The 18,090-nt window shown below is 40.0% G+C and overlaps 2 protein-coding genes across 2 annotated transcripts in view; one reads left to right on the top strand and one right to left on the bottom strand.

The window, feature by feature from the left end:
* LOC114876957 (neuroligin-1-like) overlaps positions 1-18,090 on the bottom strand; it is a 99,444-nt gene that overhangs the window by 3,306 nt on the left and 78,048 nt on the right. The window contains exons 5-6 of the mRNA XM_029188957.2: positions 5,317-5,620; positions 4,446-4,735 (exon numbers count right to left, since the gene is read on the bottom strand). Of these exons, the coding sequence (XP_029044790.1) occupies positions 4,446-4,643 (198 nt within the window). The 5' untranslated portion in view covers positions 4,644-4,735; positions 5,317-5,620. The remainder of the gene's footprint in view (positions 1-4,445; positions 4,736-5,316; positions 5,621-18,090) is intronic.
* Positions 9,726-12,146, top strand: LOC114876955 (AP-1 complex subunit mu-1). Its single transcript, XM_029188955.2, has 2 exons — positions 9,726-9,869; positions 10,170-12,146. The coding sequence occupies exon 2, from the start codon at positions 10,187-10,189 to the stop codon at positions 11,453-11,455; it is 1,269 nt and encodes a 422-aa protein (XP_029044788.1). The 5' UTR covers positions 9,726-9,869; positions 10,170-10,186; the 3' UTR covers positions 11,456-12,146.

The raw sequence follows: 18,090 nt of genomic DNA, 5'->3' as shown, positions 1-18,090 counted from the left end.
TACCAGATTTTCCATAACTTTCGTTCTAATTACGCTTTTCATCGGACGATCGCGTTACCTTAATCACAGGGTAATTACGGTTACGCTAGTCCGCCGGTCAAACAGCCGGCTTGGTTGGTGGACGCGCGTGCAATCTGGCAATAATAATGGCCGCTCTCGGTAATGCCACCATAATTACGGAACGATGACATTACGTCGGCCTCGCTACGATGGACATTGTATACGCTTTGGCCGGGTTCGAGCAGCACACGCCAACAATGGCGCATGATAAAATGTTTAGCAGTTTACATGCCAATTGTCCGCGACACAGGGAATCGCGACAGCTGTCGGCTAGCATGGACTTTATAGGCCGGTAAACGGCCGTGGAAAATGAAAATGTCTGTCGAATTTTCCGACGAGAAATATCGCCAGACGTTCCTACAACTCGTGCGTCATGGAATAACGACCAAGTTATGGAGGGATCGGAAGCTGTTCGTTATTTTATGAAAGCAGGTCTCCTCCGTGCTTCGGGGTGAACTTTTATGGGAGATCCTGGGGAAAGATAGTTTGATGCGGATTTTATTGGTTCCACGGTTGGAATTGGGTATTTGACGCAAGGTTCGACTAGGATGTAGTATGTTTTATTCTTGTATCCTTGAATCGTTAATAAAAAAAAAATGAAATTTATAATAGGAAACTTTTGAACGCTGCTATGCTCTGAAGAAGAGTGTGTAATTTCACGGTACAACAGGGTGCACGATTTTTCTTTCTTTCAAGAGAGCATTAGCGGAAAATTGCTGGCAGCGAAGCGTGGCGAGAAAAACGTAGCTTTTCCATAAACTAAGAACTAGCCCCTCGGATTTTCCAGCCGATTTATTTATCGTCGTGGCCCAGATCGGGCCGTTTAATTTTTAAACGAGGGACTAGTCGAGCGTCTGCGAATGCGTTATGAGCTCTAACCCCCTGCTAGATGCATGCAATTTCATCTTTTCACTCCGCGAGCATTCGCATTTCTTTAGCGTTCCACGTCGCTAGGATAATGAAATGTTCGCGTCGCAAACATCGCGCAAATATTTGCGACTGTACGTGGTCGCGAAACTGGCCAGCTCGCTAAATACATCTTTCAAAATTATTTTAATTTACATGCACTGCCGTCCATAAGTCACCGGACACTCTTTAAAACAGAATAGTCTTTTTAAAATTGAACCAAATGACTTGAGGTTTCTTGAGAAGCTATACAAATTAATTTATTAAGATATGTGCTTTTGTCGTTTTAAAAAATCACAATTTATCGAAATCGGGAAATAAATAGTAAAAGGCGATTTTTTAACTTTCTTATTTGAGACTGTAATGAAAATTTAAAATATCTCTTTCATAGATTCAAACAAGTTATGTGTATACTGAAAATTTCATCGAGACCGGTCAACGTGTTTAAAAGTTATAATTAATTAAAATTTCTGAAAAACGTCACTTTTCATCTAAAAACATGAGTTATGTTCTTAGATGAAAAATCGCAATTTTCGGAAACTTTAATTACTTGTAACTTCTATATTTTAAATTTTCATTATAGACTCTCATAAAAAGATGAAAAATTACCCTTCACTATTCTTTTTCACGATTTCAACAAACTGTAATTTTTTAAAACGACAAAAGCTAATTTGTATAACTTCTCAAAAAAACATCAAGTCACTTGGTCCAATTTTAAAGAGTGACTTATGAACAGCAGTGTACATTGCTGATCACGTAAGCTTTTAATATTTTTCATCCTCACTGTTATTTCCCCTCTTTAAAGAAACTTTTTAGATTGTACCGTGCGAAAAAGATCTTTGTTTGGAGAGGAAGGCAATCAATGTTGTGAAACGATCGGCACAGCCGTGTGTTCCTTTTGTCCCTGCGGCGTGTAACAGTGAATCGCGCGAAATGGAGCGGACCAGCAGCCGCAGGAGAAACGAGTCGCGTCGTGTTACAGCGTAATGTAGAGGCGAAAACCCTTTTCGCCGTCCCAGGCGAAAAACTTTTCTCGTTATCCATCCATCCAGCGGGACTGGCCAGGCTAAAAACGCCCTGTAAATTACGGGAGCGTAGTTCGTCCGGAACGGCCACACGAACGACTTGTTTCGCGACAACTCGTGCAAATCTTCTCGTACTACTCGCCGATTTCGTTTGTACTTTCTTTAAATTTCAAAACGATAGAAAAATCGAATTTGTTTATCGCAAGCGTAGAGAAAGATATCGCGTTAAAGCCGAATGTTTCGTTCGCGTCGGTTCGCTTTAAAGGGACGATTTGAAATTCAGAAATGGTAATGCTTTAACACGTCGCCGGATCGTGGAAGGCAGCCTTTTAAATTTGCAGAAGTAGCCGGATAAAAGATCGATCGAAAGCTGCTCGATAACTCGCGGATACTTTCGCGAGAACGAAATTGGCTGTCCGGTTTCCGTCACGATACTGGATTGCCTGTAAAATCATTCAACGCCCATCGATCCTTCCCCCTTGTCGATATGAATATCTATTAAACGCAATTCACGTCTACCACCTGGCTGGCCGATTGTCGCAGTAAACGTCAGAATCGCGCCGTTTTTACCGCTTGATTGACGTTTCTCAAATGCGACACCGATATTTCGTTTCCAAATCGTTCGCAACGATATACAGGTTGTTCGACAACAGGTGGGAGATTTTTTAAGTAGCTTGGAATAGAGTATGCGATATAATCGTAAAAGTATGAATTTTCAAATTGAAATAATCGAATCAAAATTCCATTAAATATAGAATATTTTCTAAGATACTCTAAGAAATCTAGATAAGGGAATAGTTTCAAGGGTCAATTTCGGTCTCTATTCCAAGCTACTCCGCTTCTTCGAGCCTGTTTCTAGTATCGGGCCAAAATCCTTGAATGGAAACGTCCATTGAATGACAATTGATCGGCAACTAAGACGTTCGTATCGGTGAAATTTTTTCGGACAGCCATTCTCGCTTGCTCCGATTCATATTTCCAATGCATCGGATATTCAAACCCATCTCCTACCTAGCAACCATTCGAGTTCGATAGCCTTGCTATGGTTAAAACGGGAAGAATCGATATACTGAAATATTCCATGAATATCCCGGTGAAGATTTCCCAGTTTAACCTAACGACACTTATATCCTATCGGGAATTATTTATCCGATTGGACACGCGTTTTCCACTTCAGACACGATCACTTTCCCCCCGGAGGAGTTATCGAAAGTTCGATGAAAATAAAAAGTAATTTTTTCATCCTGCGATGCGTTTATATTAACAGGTCGAGCTTAAAAGGTAAGTTTATTCTGAAAACTTTCAACTTAAGGAAAAAGAGAGGGAGATCTTCCAAAGAATTTCAACTTGCTTCTTTTTCTACCTTCAAGTTTACTTTTGTAAGGAAAACGTTCTTAGCAGTGTTTTGTCAAGAAATACAGCTTTGAACGAATTAAAACCGTTTGATTGAAAGTACTCGAATGATCAGTCCAATTTCCAAGCGTCTTACGCTTCGAAACTTTCTTCGACTTTATTTTTTGCAGGAAAGAACAACTTATTCAACTCGTTTAGAGTTGAAAGAAACGTATAGCTAACAATTATCACCAATTAGCATAAGTATCGTATCAATTGAATTATTTCATTCGATGTAAATTGCAGAATTTTTGTTATCAAACAATTGAACGTTAAATTTTATTGCTGAGGATTGCTGAGGTTGCTAAGATAATCTTAAGTGAAAAATGTAATTTAATTAAAAATGAAAAGCCAGGACGTACTGTCTTTCCTTAACCGATTATATCTAACTAAACTAAAGATAAAACGTCGCCAATACTTATACAGGGTGATCCTCTCAATAGTGGACCCAAAAGGAAGTGCCGCAATAATAGAATGAAGAAGTCGACATCCTATTTCTGTCATCGCTTACTTGACGGAGGTGTGCGTGAAAAGGTGTGCAATGAGCAGAAGAGTTCCATTTAAACGCTGCGGAAAACAGAATATTTTCTTAACACATTTTCACGCACACAGCCGTCTCCGCTGCAGGGACTACCTCCGTCAAGTAATCGATGACAGAAATGGGATGTCGACTTCTTCATTCTATTCTTGCGACACTTCCTTTTGGGTCCACTAGTGAGAGGATCAGAAGAGTCTACCTTTTCAGGTATGCTCACTTCTCGAGGCGACCTAGGCGCAAAACGACATCGGCAATAAAAGGGGTTGGAAAAATCAAGGTGTTTTATTGCGCCTGACATTTTCGGATGGAGAGCTTTCTAAAACAGTATTATTACACTTATAAAAGCGCAACTATAATCAAAAGCAGATCCCCTAAATAACGCGATACAAGTGAAGCCCGAGCCATTCATCTTGGACGGTTCAAAAACAAAGAGCACCTTCTAAAATCAATATTCGGCATCCGGAGGTTGGTGGTCGGTTCTCGTAGGTGGTCGTGCAACGAAGAGAAAGAAAATCGATACATACCTGAAGGATCCCTCGTATCTGTCCGCTCTTGGTCTCGACGATGCGCGAAGCGTAGCGGATTTGCGTGGCGGCACGGGATTCCTCGCGGCCGATCAGCAGGAGGACGACGACGATCAGTACCAGGTAACTGGTTGATTTTCTCAAGGACCTCGTGGCCAGCGGCCTCTTCTTGGCCGCCGGCTGGCATGGCAAGAGCATGACAGCATTTGCTGGCGGCCACTCGCAGCGACGCCAGCACCATAACCGTGGAAAGCGACTTTGGCCACGGCTCGAGCTCACCACAGCAAGTGCTGCATTTAAGAAGAAAGAACATCATTTAAGGTGAGAATCAACCAGGGCCGGCCCTGGGTCTAGGCAGACTAGGCGGCCGCTCAGGGCCCCCCAAGGTCCAGGGCCCCCATAAGACGATTTTGCGTCCAAGAATTATATTTACTTGAATATTAATCGATGTGAATGCAAATCTAAATTAGTTATACAAGCTTTAATGTTAATTTTATAAATTTTATTTGAGGAAATATTTACAGGGCCGGCCGTGGGCCTAGGCAGACTAGGCAGCCGCCTAGGGCCCCCCAAGGTCCAAGGCCCCCATAAGATAATTTTGCGTCTAAGAATTATATTTACTTGAATATTAATCGATGTGAATGCAAATCTAAATTAGTTATACAAGCTTTAATGTCAATTTTATAAATTTTATTTGAGCTACTTTTGAGGGACCCTTTTTCGGAGCTCGCCTCGGACCCCCGAGATCTCAGGACCGGCCCTGGAATCAACCCCTGCGACTTTTACATATAAAAGTTACAATCTTCCCTATATTCTGCGAGAAAATATTCCATACGTTTTTCAGCAGCGCAAAATTGCATTCGGATGTTACCTTAGCGTCGTCACCGGAAGCTACGTTGTAGAAATATTTTCAATCAGTGCAGCCACGGTTTTCGAGCTGTTTCGTAGGCAATCCAAGGCAGCGTCGACGAATCGCTTGGTAACTTCGTTATGCAAAACGATGCTTCCCGGTTCTCTGGCCCGCGGTGAGACTAGTTCCTTCGCTTTTCTTTTTCCTCTCTTCCTCGCCCGCTTTTCGACCTCCTCTTTCCACTGCAAGTTAAATTCCACTCAAAACGTTCCGTTTCCACGAAGCTTGTACTTGCAGCATCGATAACTCTGCTCCGTAAAGCGATCTGAAATTAAAGAAAAACAAAGGTCGTGTTAATTCTTACCTCGACGAGGACTAAGTTGAACGATCAAAAAGTAGTAGATTCGATGGATAATTTAGAAAAAGGGTTGGTGGAACTTCGGGGGTTGTGGATGTAAATCTTTAAAGCGAACAATCCGGGAGAATCGCGGCGAAGATTGAACGAGCCTCGAGCGAAATAGGATCCCAGGAAGATTGCCAGCGTCGGACGTCTAAACTTTGTAAACTAGTGATTTAAATTTGTTGCTACCTTATACGAGGGCGTTAAGTCAGGCGAAGGAGAGTTGCATGGTGGAAATATATTCATTATTTTCGCGCAATCTTCGATCTTTAGGCTCGTGTGCGAGCGTGAAGTTCATCAATTTCAGACCGTTATCGCGAGCATCGTTTAGATCGCGTGTTTTTATTCAACATTGCGTGAAAATCATTTTTTACAATAATTTTCATCGATATGCAAAAACAATTTTGGATAAGTTTCCGAATGGCCCCACCAAAATTGAGAACTCAGGTTCGGTATATAGCCTAAATTGATTACCAGAAACCGATTAAAATTGGTTTCAGAGCTGGATGTCTTACCGTTTTTGAGATATCGTGGTAAGAAATTTTTGTACAATTTTGGGACTACGTATGTGCTATTCGATACTGCGCATGCGCTATTCAAAACTGCGCATGCGCTATTCGATACTGCGCATACACGGAATTTAACCTAACCTAACCACGATATCTCGAAAACGGTAATACATCCAGCTCTGAAACCAACTTTAATCGGTTTCTTATAGTGAATTTAGGTTACATACCGAACCTGGGTCCTCAATTATGGTGGGCCCATTCGGAAACACAGCCAAAATTTTTAGGAAGGATCTTGTTTCATTACCCAATTCAATATTTTATTGAAAATATATAATTTTTGGTCTCCGATCGAGTTGTTCGCGTATTAAAAATAAATTCATAGACATGAGGAGAAAAATTATTTAGTAGCCCGTTATAACTTTTTGATTGAGTATTAATAAATGATAACTGAAATCTCCGTTTCGTGGATATTATTAATCTTTTTAAACGGATGCTATTCAGCGTCCAGCGAATTTTCATTGAATCGAAATTTTAATTATAGAGAACCATCGACATACATATTCACCGATGCTTTTACGGAAGCTCCGACGCATGCCTTTTTTGATTTATTTATGAAATACTTGAAGCCCCTCGCTTTCAATTTTCATTTCGATACGATAGTTTTTAATTAAAGGACACAATGTACATCGTTCATCATCCTCGTTTTCGTACAATGTAAAAAGACTTTAAATTAATTACACGATCGAATCAATCAAACATTGTCAACGTGAACGAAAAATTAATCAACAGGAGTGGGTCCGGAGATTATGAACTCTTGAAAATAATTAATTTTTCTCTGCAATTGCAATGATTAGAAAAAATTGTGTCTCACCTTTCTGATTCTTGCGTGCTCATTGAAAGTTTCAGATAAACGTGTACCGATTAGGGTTGAATTTGAAGGGGAGGAATAAATAAACGAGTTGAAACACGATTTCAAATCGTTATTCATCTCACTAACGAAACGATTTGTCAACTTTATCGTTAACGGTATTGCATATCAAAGTTTTTCAACTTTTCAAGTTTTGTATCGCGATAAAAAGTGTCGCGTGTCTTTGCAACGTTATTTAACAGAAATTTCATACCCCTGTGTACGATACTTAATATTTTTCATTCATATTTTATAATAGTTCTAGCTACGCTGCAAAGCTTCCTCTTAGAATTCACACGGATTCTCACTTAAACAGTCGACACAGTTCTTCTCGAACGGAGAAGCTGAAAAAGCTTTTTGATGTTCGTGAAAACAATCTTCTCCGCGGGGGATTAAGTTAATGATTCTTGTTTTCTCGAAGAACGTGTAAGAAAGCATGTAAAGCCGAGCTCAAAGCTTTGATTTCAAGGAAATTCGTTCTGAAAGCTCGCAGGAGGATAAGTACTGTGCTTTCAAACGCGGTTTAATCCCCTCAAAGTGAATCTTCCCGGGAAGAAAATTTCTAAGTTAATTTCAAATTAATTTTTTTTCTCGGTTAATTAACGTTGGAATTTCCCTTCGACCGATTTCTGTATTTTTTAAATCAATCCTCTTCGAGCTACCTTTCATCGGTTTTGAATAATTAAACAACAGATAATTAGATATTTGGCAATCCAGGACCTTTTTGTTAATTTCAATAAAGAATATAAAAAAAGGAAAGTTTCGATTGGCGATTAAATAGAGCATAACAACGAGACAACCGATTGTGTTTATAACCGAGTCACACATGGGAACGTGGTCAGAGGAATCGAAGTTTCCCGCTAATTTAATTTCCAGTCTCAATTATCGGCCGCGACTCACTCCCTAGACGGCTCTAACTTTCAACCCTCAACGCGCTGCTCCCCGAACAGGGCTGAGCCTGTAACACAGTCCCTGTATTCCGCCACTTTGTCTTGGGATTGACGTTTCATCCGCAGAAATCGACAAACCGAAAGAACCGATAGGATTGCTCTGCGCCATCGTGGCCACGTCGGGGAATAAGGCGCGGAAATGAAAGAAACTGTGAGAAAACGGGGCGAATTTGAAGGAAACGGGGAGAACAGATGATTAAATCCGTTAAGGGGAGAAGAAAGATTTCAATAAATATTTAACAGCCCGTTTGAATAATTTTTTAGTCGACAGAGATCTCTCAACAAATTACAAACACTCGAGAAACTATTTATTTCTATCAAACCTCTAAATCACGGATCGGAAGCAAATCGTTTATTTACCATCATCTATCTCCGATACCTATTTCCTCTAACGCAGCAAAATCGTGAGAAAAGAATGGAAGAGGCGCGATAGATTTCAGAAGGGAGGGAAACAAAGAAAGATTGGGGCAGAAAGGACGAAGAAAATGCATTTTCTCTTGTCGGAAGAACTCCTACCTCGTTCCATCGATGATTTGACTTTATAATCGAGCTAGCCTCGTTCAATTACGATGGAATTTCTCGCGGAATTTCGCGCAAACACCGTCACGATCCGGGACGAGTCGATCGTGTCCGGGTAAATATCCTCTCGCAACCAGCTTCGCCAATGCGATTGAGAACGGATCGGATCTGGAAGTTAACGATTAATGCAAAAGAGGAAATGATATTTGTCTATCTATCGTGGAAATATGTTTACTCCTATGCGAACCATCGAAATTATTCATTTTAACGATCAATATTGAGTGGAAGTTACCATTTTTATTTTTTTAAAAATGCCCTGAAAATTGTGTTTTAATTAAAATCGAAAGGATCCGATGAACGTACGCAGTACCAGTGGTTGCTGACAGTGACTGGTTTCTACACCATCTTTCGCTTGCTGTTCTTTCAAAGCTTCCAGTTAAACGAGGTTCAATCACCTCCCGTTCTCTGATACTTTACAACCAGCGCAGAACATAGAACGCCCATCGATGCGCTTTTGTTCAGAACAATTGCCTACTTCGGTGAACTACACTTTTATTACGTAACACCGACGGCCATTGTACTGTTGGAATTTCCGTCGGAAGTCGTAAATGTGACAGATTCTTCTTTCTTTTTTCGTATATAATATCATATCAGTGCCAACTGTTCTTCCTTTGTCGAAAGCATGCGTTCTGTCAATTTGTATAATAATCAACTATAATATATAGTAAAGAAAATTAAATGTAAAGTAAACTAAAATAAACCTTTATATGTGTCTTGATTTAAAGAAACGACATTTTAAAGTCTATGTTACGCTATATTAAAATCATCATAGTAATTTTGTCAATTTTTGAAAATAAAATCTTGATCTCAAACGGTAAAATATGAAGACTAATAAATCAAATGATAGAGTTATAGTTACTCAAAGAGTATAGTATTTCATTCGTGATTAATCTATTAAACTATGCTTTTTAATTGCAATAAGACTGAGATAATATTTGAGAAATTAAAATTAAAAGAAATAACTGATATTAAATGCTGCCGTCTATAAAATGTTTGAATGAGGTGGAAGCGAGTCGATCGATATCTCGCATGAAGTTGGCAACGCATGCGCTTCGATTGCGCTCAATCCGAGGCAAGTTCAGTGAGGTCCACAGTGGCACTCAGGCAGCTGGGAGGGGAGGGTGAGATTTTTGTCAATAAAATCTCGTCTTTTTTTTCTTATTTAAGAAACACTGTGCTCAATGTAAATAAGTGAAGGGTTATTATTCTTCAATAGATTGGAAGAACGCGTGAGTATCTACATATTTGACGAATTTTTCTTTGAAAACTGTGTTCAGACATCTTGCTGTTCCTTCGAGTGTCAAGTTGTATTTTCTATGACTCTGTTCGCCACGATTATTTGAAGTTTTCTTTCGCTTTGTTGCGAGATAAATTTCGTAAATTCTGTTTCTACTTTTCCATTGCAATTTTTCTTCTCTGTTTTTATTTTCTTGTTTGATAACATAACCTGTATTAGTGCATGGTGGTCGAGTGGTATACTGTCGAAATTAGGCTCGTTAGGGTAATAGATGGGTTTTATTTCGTTCCAGTTTCACACGTCTTCAAGATGTCGACGTCTGCGATATATATTTTAGACGTGAAGGGCAAGGTTCTGATTTCACGTAATTATCGTGGGGACATAGAGACGGGTGTCATAGAAAAATTCATGCCTCACGTAATGGAGCGCGAGGAGGAGGGCAATCTTACTCCAATTATTCAAACTACTGAATGTACATACGCATACATAAAATACAATAATCTTTACATTGTGTCAACCACAAAAAAGAATGCAAACATTTCATTAGTCTTTGTATTCTTGCATAAACTGGTACAAGTGATGCAAGAATACTTCAAGGAATTGGAAGAAGAAAGTATAAGAGACAACTTTGTTGTCATTTATGAGCTCTTAGATGAGTTGATAGACTTTGGATACCCACAAACCACAGATAGTAAGATTTTACAAGAGTATATCACCCAAGAGGGACACAAACTTGAAATTCAACCACGCATTCCTATGGCTGTGACCAATGCTGTATCTTGGAGATCAGAGGGTATAAAGTATCGTAAAAATGAAGTTTTTCTGGATGTAATTGAGTCTGTCAATCTCTTGGCAAATGCCAATGGAAATGTATTGAGTTCTGAGATTGTTGGTGCCATAAAGATGAGAGTGTATCTGTCAGGAATGCCAGAATTAAGGCTTGGTCTCAATGACAAAGTTTTATTTGAATCTACAGGACGCGGAAAGTCCAAATCAGTAGAGTTGGAAGATGTTAAATTTCATCAGTGCGTGAGATTGTCCAGATTTGAGAATGACAGAACAATTTCTTTTATACCTCCTGATGGAGAGTTTGAATTAATGTCTTATAGACTGAACACCCATGTTAAACCCTTAATATGGATTGAATCTGTAATTGAGAGACACGCTCACAGCAGAGTAGAATACATGATAAAAGCAAGATCACAGTTCAAGAGACGTTCTACAGCCAATAACGTGGAGATTGTGATTCCAGTACCCAACGATGCTGATTCCCCTAAATTTAAAACTACCATTGGCAGTGTCAAATATTCCCCTGAACAAAGTGCAATAACTTGGTTTATTAAGTCTTTCCCTGGAGGAAAGGAGTATTTAATGAGGGCACATTTTGGCTTGCCATCTGTTATTGGGGAAGACGTGGAAGGGAAACCACCCATACAAGTTAAATTTGAAATTCCTTATTTCACTACCTCCGGCATACAAGTACGTTATTTAAAGATCATCGAGAAGAGTGGATATCAAGCACTACCTTGGGTGAGGTATATTACACAGAACGGCGATTACCAACTGAGAACGAATTAAATAAATAAAAAAAAGAAAAATTAGTGATGAAAAAGAGACATTTTTAATCCATTACACTAACTCTGATTATGATGATTCAAAAAATGGAAACTAGTCGGTTTGCTGCGCTTAGTACGCATCCGAACGTTAAAAGTTAACTTGATAATTATTTTCACAACTGATTGTGATCTATATAAAAAATCAATAGCTGTAGAATAAATAAATACGAACTACTGTTAGCAGTATTTTTTCGACATTTCTTTAACCAAGTAATTTTTAATAATTCTCAGCAGTTTTATTTCCTCATTTATATACGGAAACGCAATAGATCTTTTTTATTTAGATATTTTTATAATAATCTTCTTTCACGTTAGGAATCGCGTGAAACTGCAATGTACTTAATTTATTAATTATACGTTTCTTTCTAATATACGGGTTATTATAAATTCTCCATATACAGGGATTATTACAACACTCATTAAACCATTATATAAAAGAAAAAAAAAAATTGTACATACATTGAAAATCATGTTGTAACGATATTTTCATGGAATTGTTAACGAATTATTAATTATTTAAGCTCCAATAGTATTACATCGGAATAACTATTGTATATCAGTATGAAGACAAATGATAATATTGTTATAATTGTAAACAGTGTATTAGCACCGTAAGGCATTGAAGAGATGTATTAAATTTTTAATAGGAATTATACGTGCGTTCTTCATCGTTCTGAACAGTCCAATCCTGTTTCTTTGTATTAAAAATCAATTTAAATTGCTTTTCGTATCCCCAACCCGTCCCTAATCAAATCAAAACTTCCAGGTTTCTTAAATAAATCAATGTTCGGTCAAAGTTCGCCTCAAGTCGGAAGAAGTTTCGTCGGGAAAGTACATCGGGGAATTTAGGGGATGGAAAGCGATTTTCTCTCGTTCGATATCGGAAAAATGGTAAATATTCGACGAGAGGTGACGTTGAATCGTGGAAACCCGATTAGAGGGAAACGCAGCCGTGCCTCTCTCTAGTTTTTATTTTTATTCCCGCGACTACGACACGGTCATGCTATGCAAATTTCCGAGCCGCATACAGCGGCGCGTAATAATTTTATGGAAATTGCTGGTCCTGCAAGGAATTTCGAAACGCATCGCCGTAGTACGTGTAAGTGGATCGAGAGAGGATGAAATAAAACGAGAGACCCTATCGAGAGACTGTTCCTATCAGGGTAGAATACAGGGGGTTTCTAAACGGTGGGTAAAACTTTAGGAACAGATTCCTAATGCTTAGAGAAGAAAAATAAGATATTAACATAGGTCCGGAAATGATTAGTTTCTGAGTTATTAAAGTTTTTGTGCCACTGATATTATTTATCAGCGATGTACCAAAAGGATTCCATTTACGACGACTTGGCAAGCTCTCGGACCATTCTAAAAACTAAAACATTATGGATCACACAAAACACAGGAAGAACAAGTACGGTGCAGGGGAGCTCGGTGACTAAAGTTTTGCCCACCATTTACGAAACACCCTGTACATCCTAGTTCGCGCAACGAAGATTCTTTCTATTTATCTTTGCCATTTAAGCCCCCCGAAGAATACTTGGAGGGCTGTTCTTCATTTTTCATTTCGACTCCCTGTGCGCTTGGAATTCGAAAGCAGTTTTAAACGGTCTCGTTACGCGGTAACACGCTATGTATTAGACACGTGGTTGGACGTGATAACGAAGCTTGGTTAGCGGAAATTGTCGCGGTTATCGTGGCCTGGATAAAATATTTTTGAATAATTTTAACCCGCTCCTGGCGCTATACTGTGTTTGTGGCAAGTGGATTTCGGAGATAATGGCCGGCAAATTATTACTTTAAGTACTTTTAAACGGTGGGCCAGGGAAATTTATGCCGAAATTATTTCGGGCTATTTGATGTAGCGTTGGGCTGTGGCTGATAAAATATACTAGGCCGCCATCCGCTTCGTGGCTGACATACCGGAGCGAAGCGATTGATTTGCAGTAAAAGTAACTTTAACAGAGTTGGGACACGATATAGCAATTAAAAGTAGTGTTTAATTGGTGATAAGCTCGCGCGATAGACTTAACATGGGTATCGGTTTCTGTGACCATTCCTTAAGGACACCACCGATCTCTGATATCCTTTAGAGATCGATATTAGATCTTTTATTTTAAATAAACACTCACAGTGACTACTGTGATCGGTTTGCAAAGAATGGTCAAAATTGATAATCCAGTTTTTGAGTTAAAAGGGCACAAAAAAATCCCTATCAGTCGTTTAATAAAGGAGCTTTGCTCCAATTAGCTTTTTGGAAATTAATATTTTTCTTTTTAGTTTCTCAGATCAGATCGATAAAGGTCAATGTATCCTCCGCAGCCAACGGCAATTTTCAGCTTATCGGATCGCGCTGAGATGCTTGAAAACCTATATATAAATTCTTTATTACCCGGCACGGGTAATTTATAGTCGCGAGCCATTATCGTGGCGTCGAGCTATCGATGGATACGCGCCATAAATTTCGTCACGGCTTCTTTGCAACCTCGTTGTTTCCAGTTTCACGGAGCCCGAAAGCGTTAAGGGCGGTTGAACCTTTCACGAGGGTGTGCCTCTGATATTTTTCGTTCGGTGTAATTAACGAAAACGAAAGTAATTTATTTCCTTGGCGTGTACACACGCGCGTGTATTTAAATTAACGTTAGCAAAGCATGATTACCCTCCCCGCGCAACCCCCTGTTAATAGACACGGTGTACACCACCGCTCGATGTAAAAAGGATACAAAGGTGGAAAGCAATCTGAAATCCATTAAGGGTTGCAAATTATTGGAGCGTAACCGAGTCTTACGCTCTTTTTATTTCATCACTTTCTTCTTCTTTCTCGACTTCCCCCTTTTCCTGGGAAACGATTCTTGTTACTTCGCGAAACTGTTCCCTTTTTGATATTTTAATTTGAAATTTTCCCCTTTTATTTATAGTTCGATGTGTCGGTTCGAAAAAAAAAATTCATTCCAACACGGGATATCAATTTACCTTTGTTTCATTTTTAATAACTTATTTATCGAAAACTGGATTATAAATTTCATTCTATCGATACATAGAATTGTCCGAAGGATTATCACTGTTTTATTGTTCAAATAAATGTGTCGAGTTATAAACATGTACAAATATCATTTCTGGATAAAAATATAACTTCCTGTGCCGGGAATAAAAACCTGTATGAAATATCAGACGCGGAGGAATTATTGTTTCGAATCAGGAATATTTGTGTTAACGTTGAAAAAGAACATTCTGTTTTATCTTCGAAAGGAAATATGGATATTATTTTTCGTTTGGAAATTCGAGCTACTATTACCTATCCATCAATGATCAATCGTCCCATCAAACTCCTAATCGTGCAATTTCAAAAGCGACAGATCATCCTATGCCGTACCCAAGTTTTCAGTTAAACCGGCGGTGTTAAAGGGCGCAATTGCGCTAAAAGTCCACCCCCTAGCAGCCACTACCCTCCCAAGTGGCGCGGGGTTGGACAAATTCGCTCATCGTAATTGGTACGGAAGACCCAACTCATTGTCGGCGTGTAAGGAATTTTTATCTAAGGACACCAAGCTAACCCGAGTGGGTTTTCGACTACACCCACTAGGTGCTTAGCGCCCAATTCCAAAGCGACAGCTAAATTTCCAAGTTGCGACAGTTTCGCCCGTCACCCTGAGCCAAGGGAGACGAAACTTCGGATAGGTTTCCCTTTTTTTACAACCGTGTACTTTAAGTCGCATTTTTATTCGACCATTCCCTACGTATCCAGTTGAGTTGACAGCCGCTATATATTTCCCGGCGAAGTTTTAATATCCTACGGCTGAGATGTCTCACCGTTCTCCCGTGGATTTCGCGACAGCATCTCGGATGCAACTTTAAATCGGCCTCTCCAGAATTTCTCGAATCCCTCGCACGGTGTCGACCGATCGAGAGAGAGAGGGTGAAGCTCCTCGGGGAACTCGGCGAAGGGAATCCCTGAAAGGGTTGCATGCATCCCCATTACTCGTAGGCCACCTATTCCCAGGATTTTCAGGATCAATCGTACAATTTCTCTGTGTGAAATTCGTGCCGTGTTTCGACGTACAAACAGATCACGGGGCTATATTTATGATTTCTTTCAATTTTAGAAGAGCTTAAGTATAATTGAACAAGATACTCAAGGTAATTGCAATTGCCTCTTATCGGACAGCAGTTAATTAGAACGTTTAATTAAACGAAACGATAGGTAACAAACATTCGGTAACGATAATTGAATAGCAACCGGTAAATAAACAAAACGAGAGGATAAAATCAAACAAAGGGACAGACGAAATTGCGAATGAAAATTATAATTGAACGTATCACACGGTATACGTGTGACGATAAACATAGGCTGGCTGTACAATTGAATTACCAGGGCAATTTGAGGCTCGAGGGAAAGTCGCGCGAAGCTGAGCCGCCGCATCAAACGATCCCCGCTAAATTCCGGGATTCATTGAATTACAGAAATATGAATCGTAAAACCGGCGAATAACTTCCGACCTGTCTGCCGTATATTCGCGGAAATACGTTCCGGGGTAGTTTGCCATTCGTAATTCAACCAGAGTTTATGCATCTTGTGTACAAAGTGTTGGCTCGAAGTTACACCGTAGATATAAGTAGCATCGCGTTATGAATCCTGAAAGCTATCCGTATCCGCCGCAAGTCTATCCGGAACGGGATACGCGAGACTTTGGGTGCTTTAAGAAAACTTAAAATTAACCCTTTGCGCTCGTATTTATTTTTTTTTTTAATTTTATTTTATATATCTAAAAGGAAACATTGTAACAAGGGTCTCTAGAATGAAATACTAATAATAAAATGTAGGATGGCGACTATATGGCGACATACGAGTGAAAAGGGTTAACTTCTGATGCTTAATTAAAGGATATTCAGAATATTTCTTTTCGCGTTCGAGCAATTCAAGAACCGCGACAAGCAAAAGGGTTAATAGCTGATTTTTTCTTTCGATTCAGGGGTTAAACACTCGTATTGCTTTCAGAGTGAAACTAAACGAACTGGGACAGGTTGTAGTCAAAGCGTGAGACAGCGCGTAAATTAAGCGACGCTCATTTTTTTTCCGCATAGACGCGTTCTTGAGGGACACGTTTTGCCACAGGAGTTTCGCGTTAAATAAAAAACCTGTACACGTTTAACTTTCAACTGTTGGCCTGAAACCGGCTGCCTCGAAACGCGCTATGAAAGGACTTTAATACACGCGTGCTTGGGCCTGTAAAATCGGAGTGAAACGAGCCAGCGGTTTTCCCAGAGATGTTCTAAAATCAAGGAACCTATCCAAAAAAAAGAAGAAAAAAGAAATATAACCCTTTCGCGTTAGTGACTCGCGAAGAAACGAGACTTGCCACGCTTCAAAGTACCCAGCGAAAGAAAAAAAAAAAATGTTCTTTCACCAAACTCGGCCAAAGAAACAGACCTTTCCCTAATTTTACAGCCACTCGATTACAGTCGAGATCCGCGGTAGCGCGTTTTTTCTCGCTTACGGAACACGCCCGGCACCGCTTTTCGGTGGTAATTAACCTCGTGAACGTATCCTCTTTCTCTAAGTTACATGTTTCAACGCTGCTTGTTTTAATTTCGTCGTCGTGCCAGTTTTACGTTTATCTTCCCTGGTTTTCTACGCCCGATTCCCGGGCTCTAACTTCAATGAAATTTTACGGGAAAAAAGAAAACACGCCTCGTTTTTGGGATGTTTAATTTGAAAGCCGATTTTATTTGCAATTTTTAATTAAATATAAATTCTTTGACGGAAGAAATATGGGACATTTGTGGGTAGAACCACAGTTTTCTTTCTTTTTCTCGAATCCTTTGAAATACCGGGATGAAACGTAATTATTTGGGGAAGAGAGGACAATTTCTCGGGGTAAAAATGCACACGAACGACACGGTTGAATTCTCTGGCACGTTATCGATCGATGGGTCGGCGGTGGCACCGGTGCGCTGGTGGTCGCGTAAAACCGAAGAAAAGCGAGTGCACTGCTCCGCTCGAACCGAGATTCTCGAATTACTCGGATTTCTCGGAAAAAGCGGCGTTTACCGGAGTCATTTGGGAACAGGCGTGGCCGCAAATCGCGATCCCCCTTCGTGATTTATCCTCGCAACGATCTTCGGGGTGAAAAAAGAAACCGCATGATCGGGGATGGTGTTTGATTTTAAGGGTGACAAGAATGACTAAACGCCAACCCTGTTTTTAGAACAGACCAGGATTTGTCGTTGGATCCCGGCCAATTCCGTTTCCTTGTTTTCGATTCTTATTCAACCGTGATTGCGAATCACGTTCTTTTGGAAGTCGATCCGCAATACGGAATTTGCTGTAGCAACGTGAACGCTCGTATCGTCGGTTTTCACTGTGACGTCGGGGAAATGCAAATAGAGAGAGAACAGTTTGGAGACGTCGGTGTCCTTTCGATGTTAAGCTCGCGGGTTAATGCATTCGAGTATCGTCGCGTTGCCGTACACGCGCGTATATGCAAATAGCCGGCAAAGAGGCCTGCGCGCAACACGCGGAATGCACCGCCGTCAATCCTCTGATTGTCGACGTCCCGACGCCCGTTATGGAAATAAATGCGACGCCGGGATACCCCGGTA

This window comes from Osmia bicornis, chromosome 7, assembly GCF_907164935.1.
Source record: "Osmia bicornis bicornis chromosome 7, iOsmBic2.1, whole genome shotgun sequence".
Taxonomy (NCBI): domain Eukaryota; kingdom Metazoa; phylum Arthropoda; class Insecta; order Hymenoptera; family Megachilidae; genus Osmia; species Osmia bicornis.
This window is presented reverse-complemented; position numbering and strand designations above follow the sequence as displayed.

Excerpts from the sequence above, each read along its gene's own strand:
- LOC114876955 (XM_029188955.2), top strand. The coding sequence starts at position 10,187 with ATGTCGACGTCTGCGATATATATTTTAGACGTGAAGGGCAAGGTTCTG.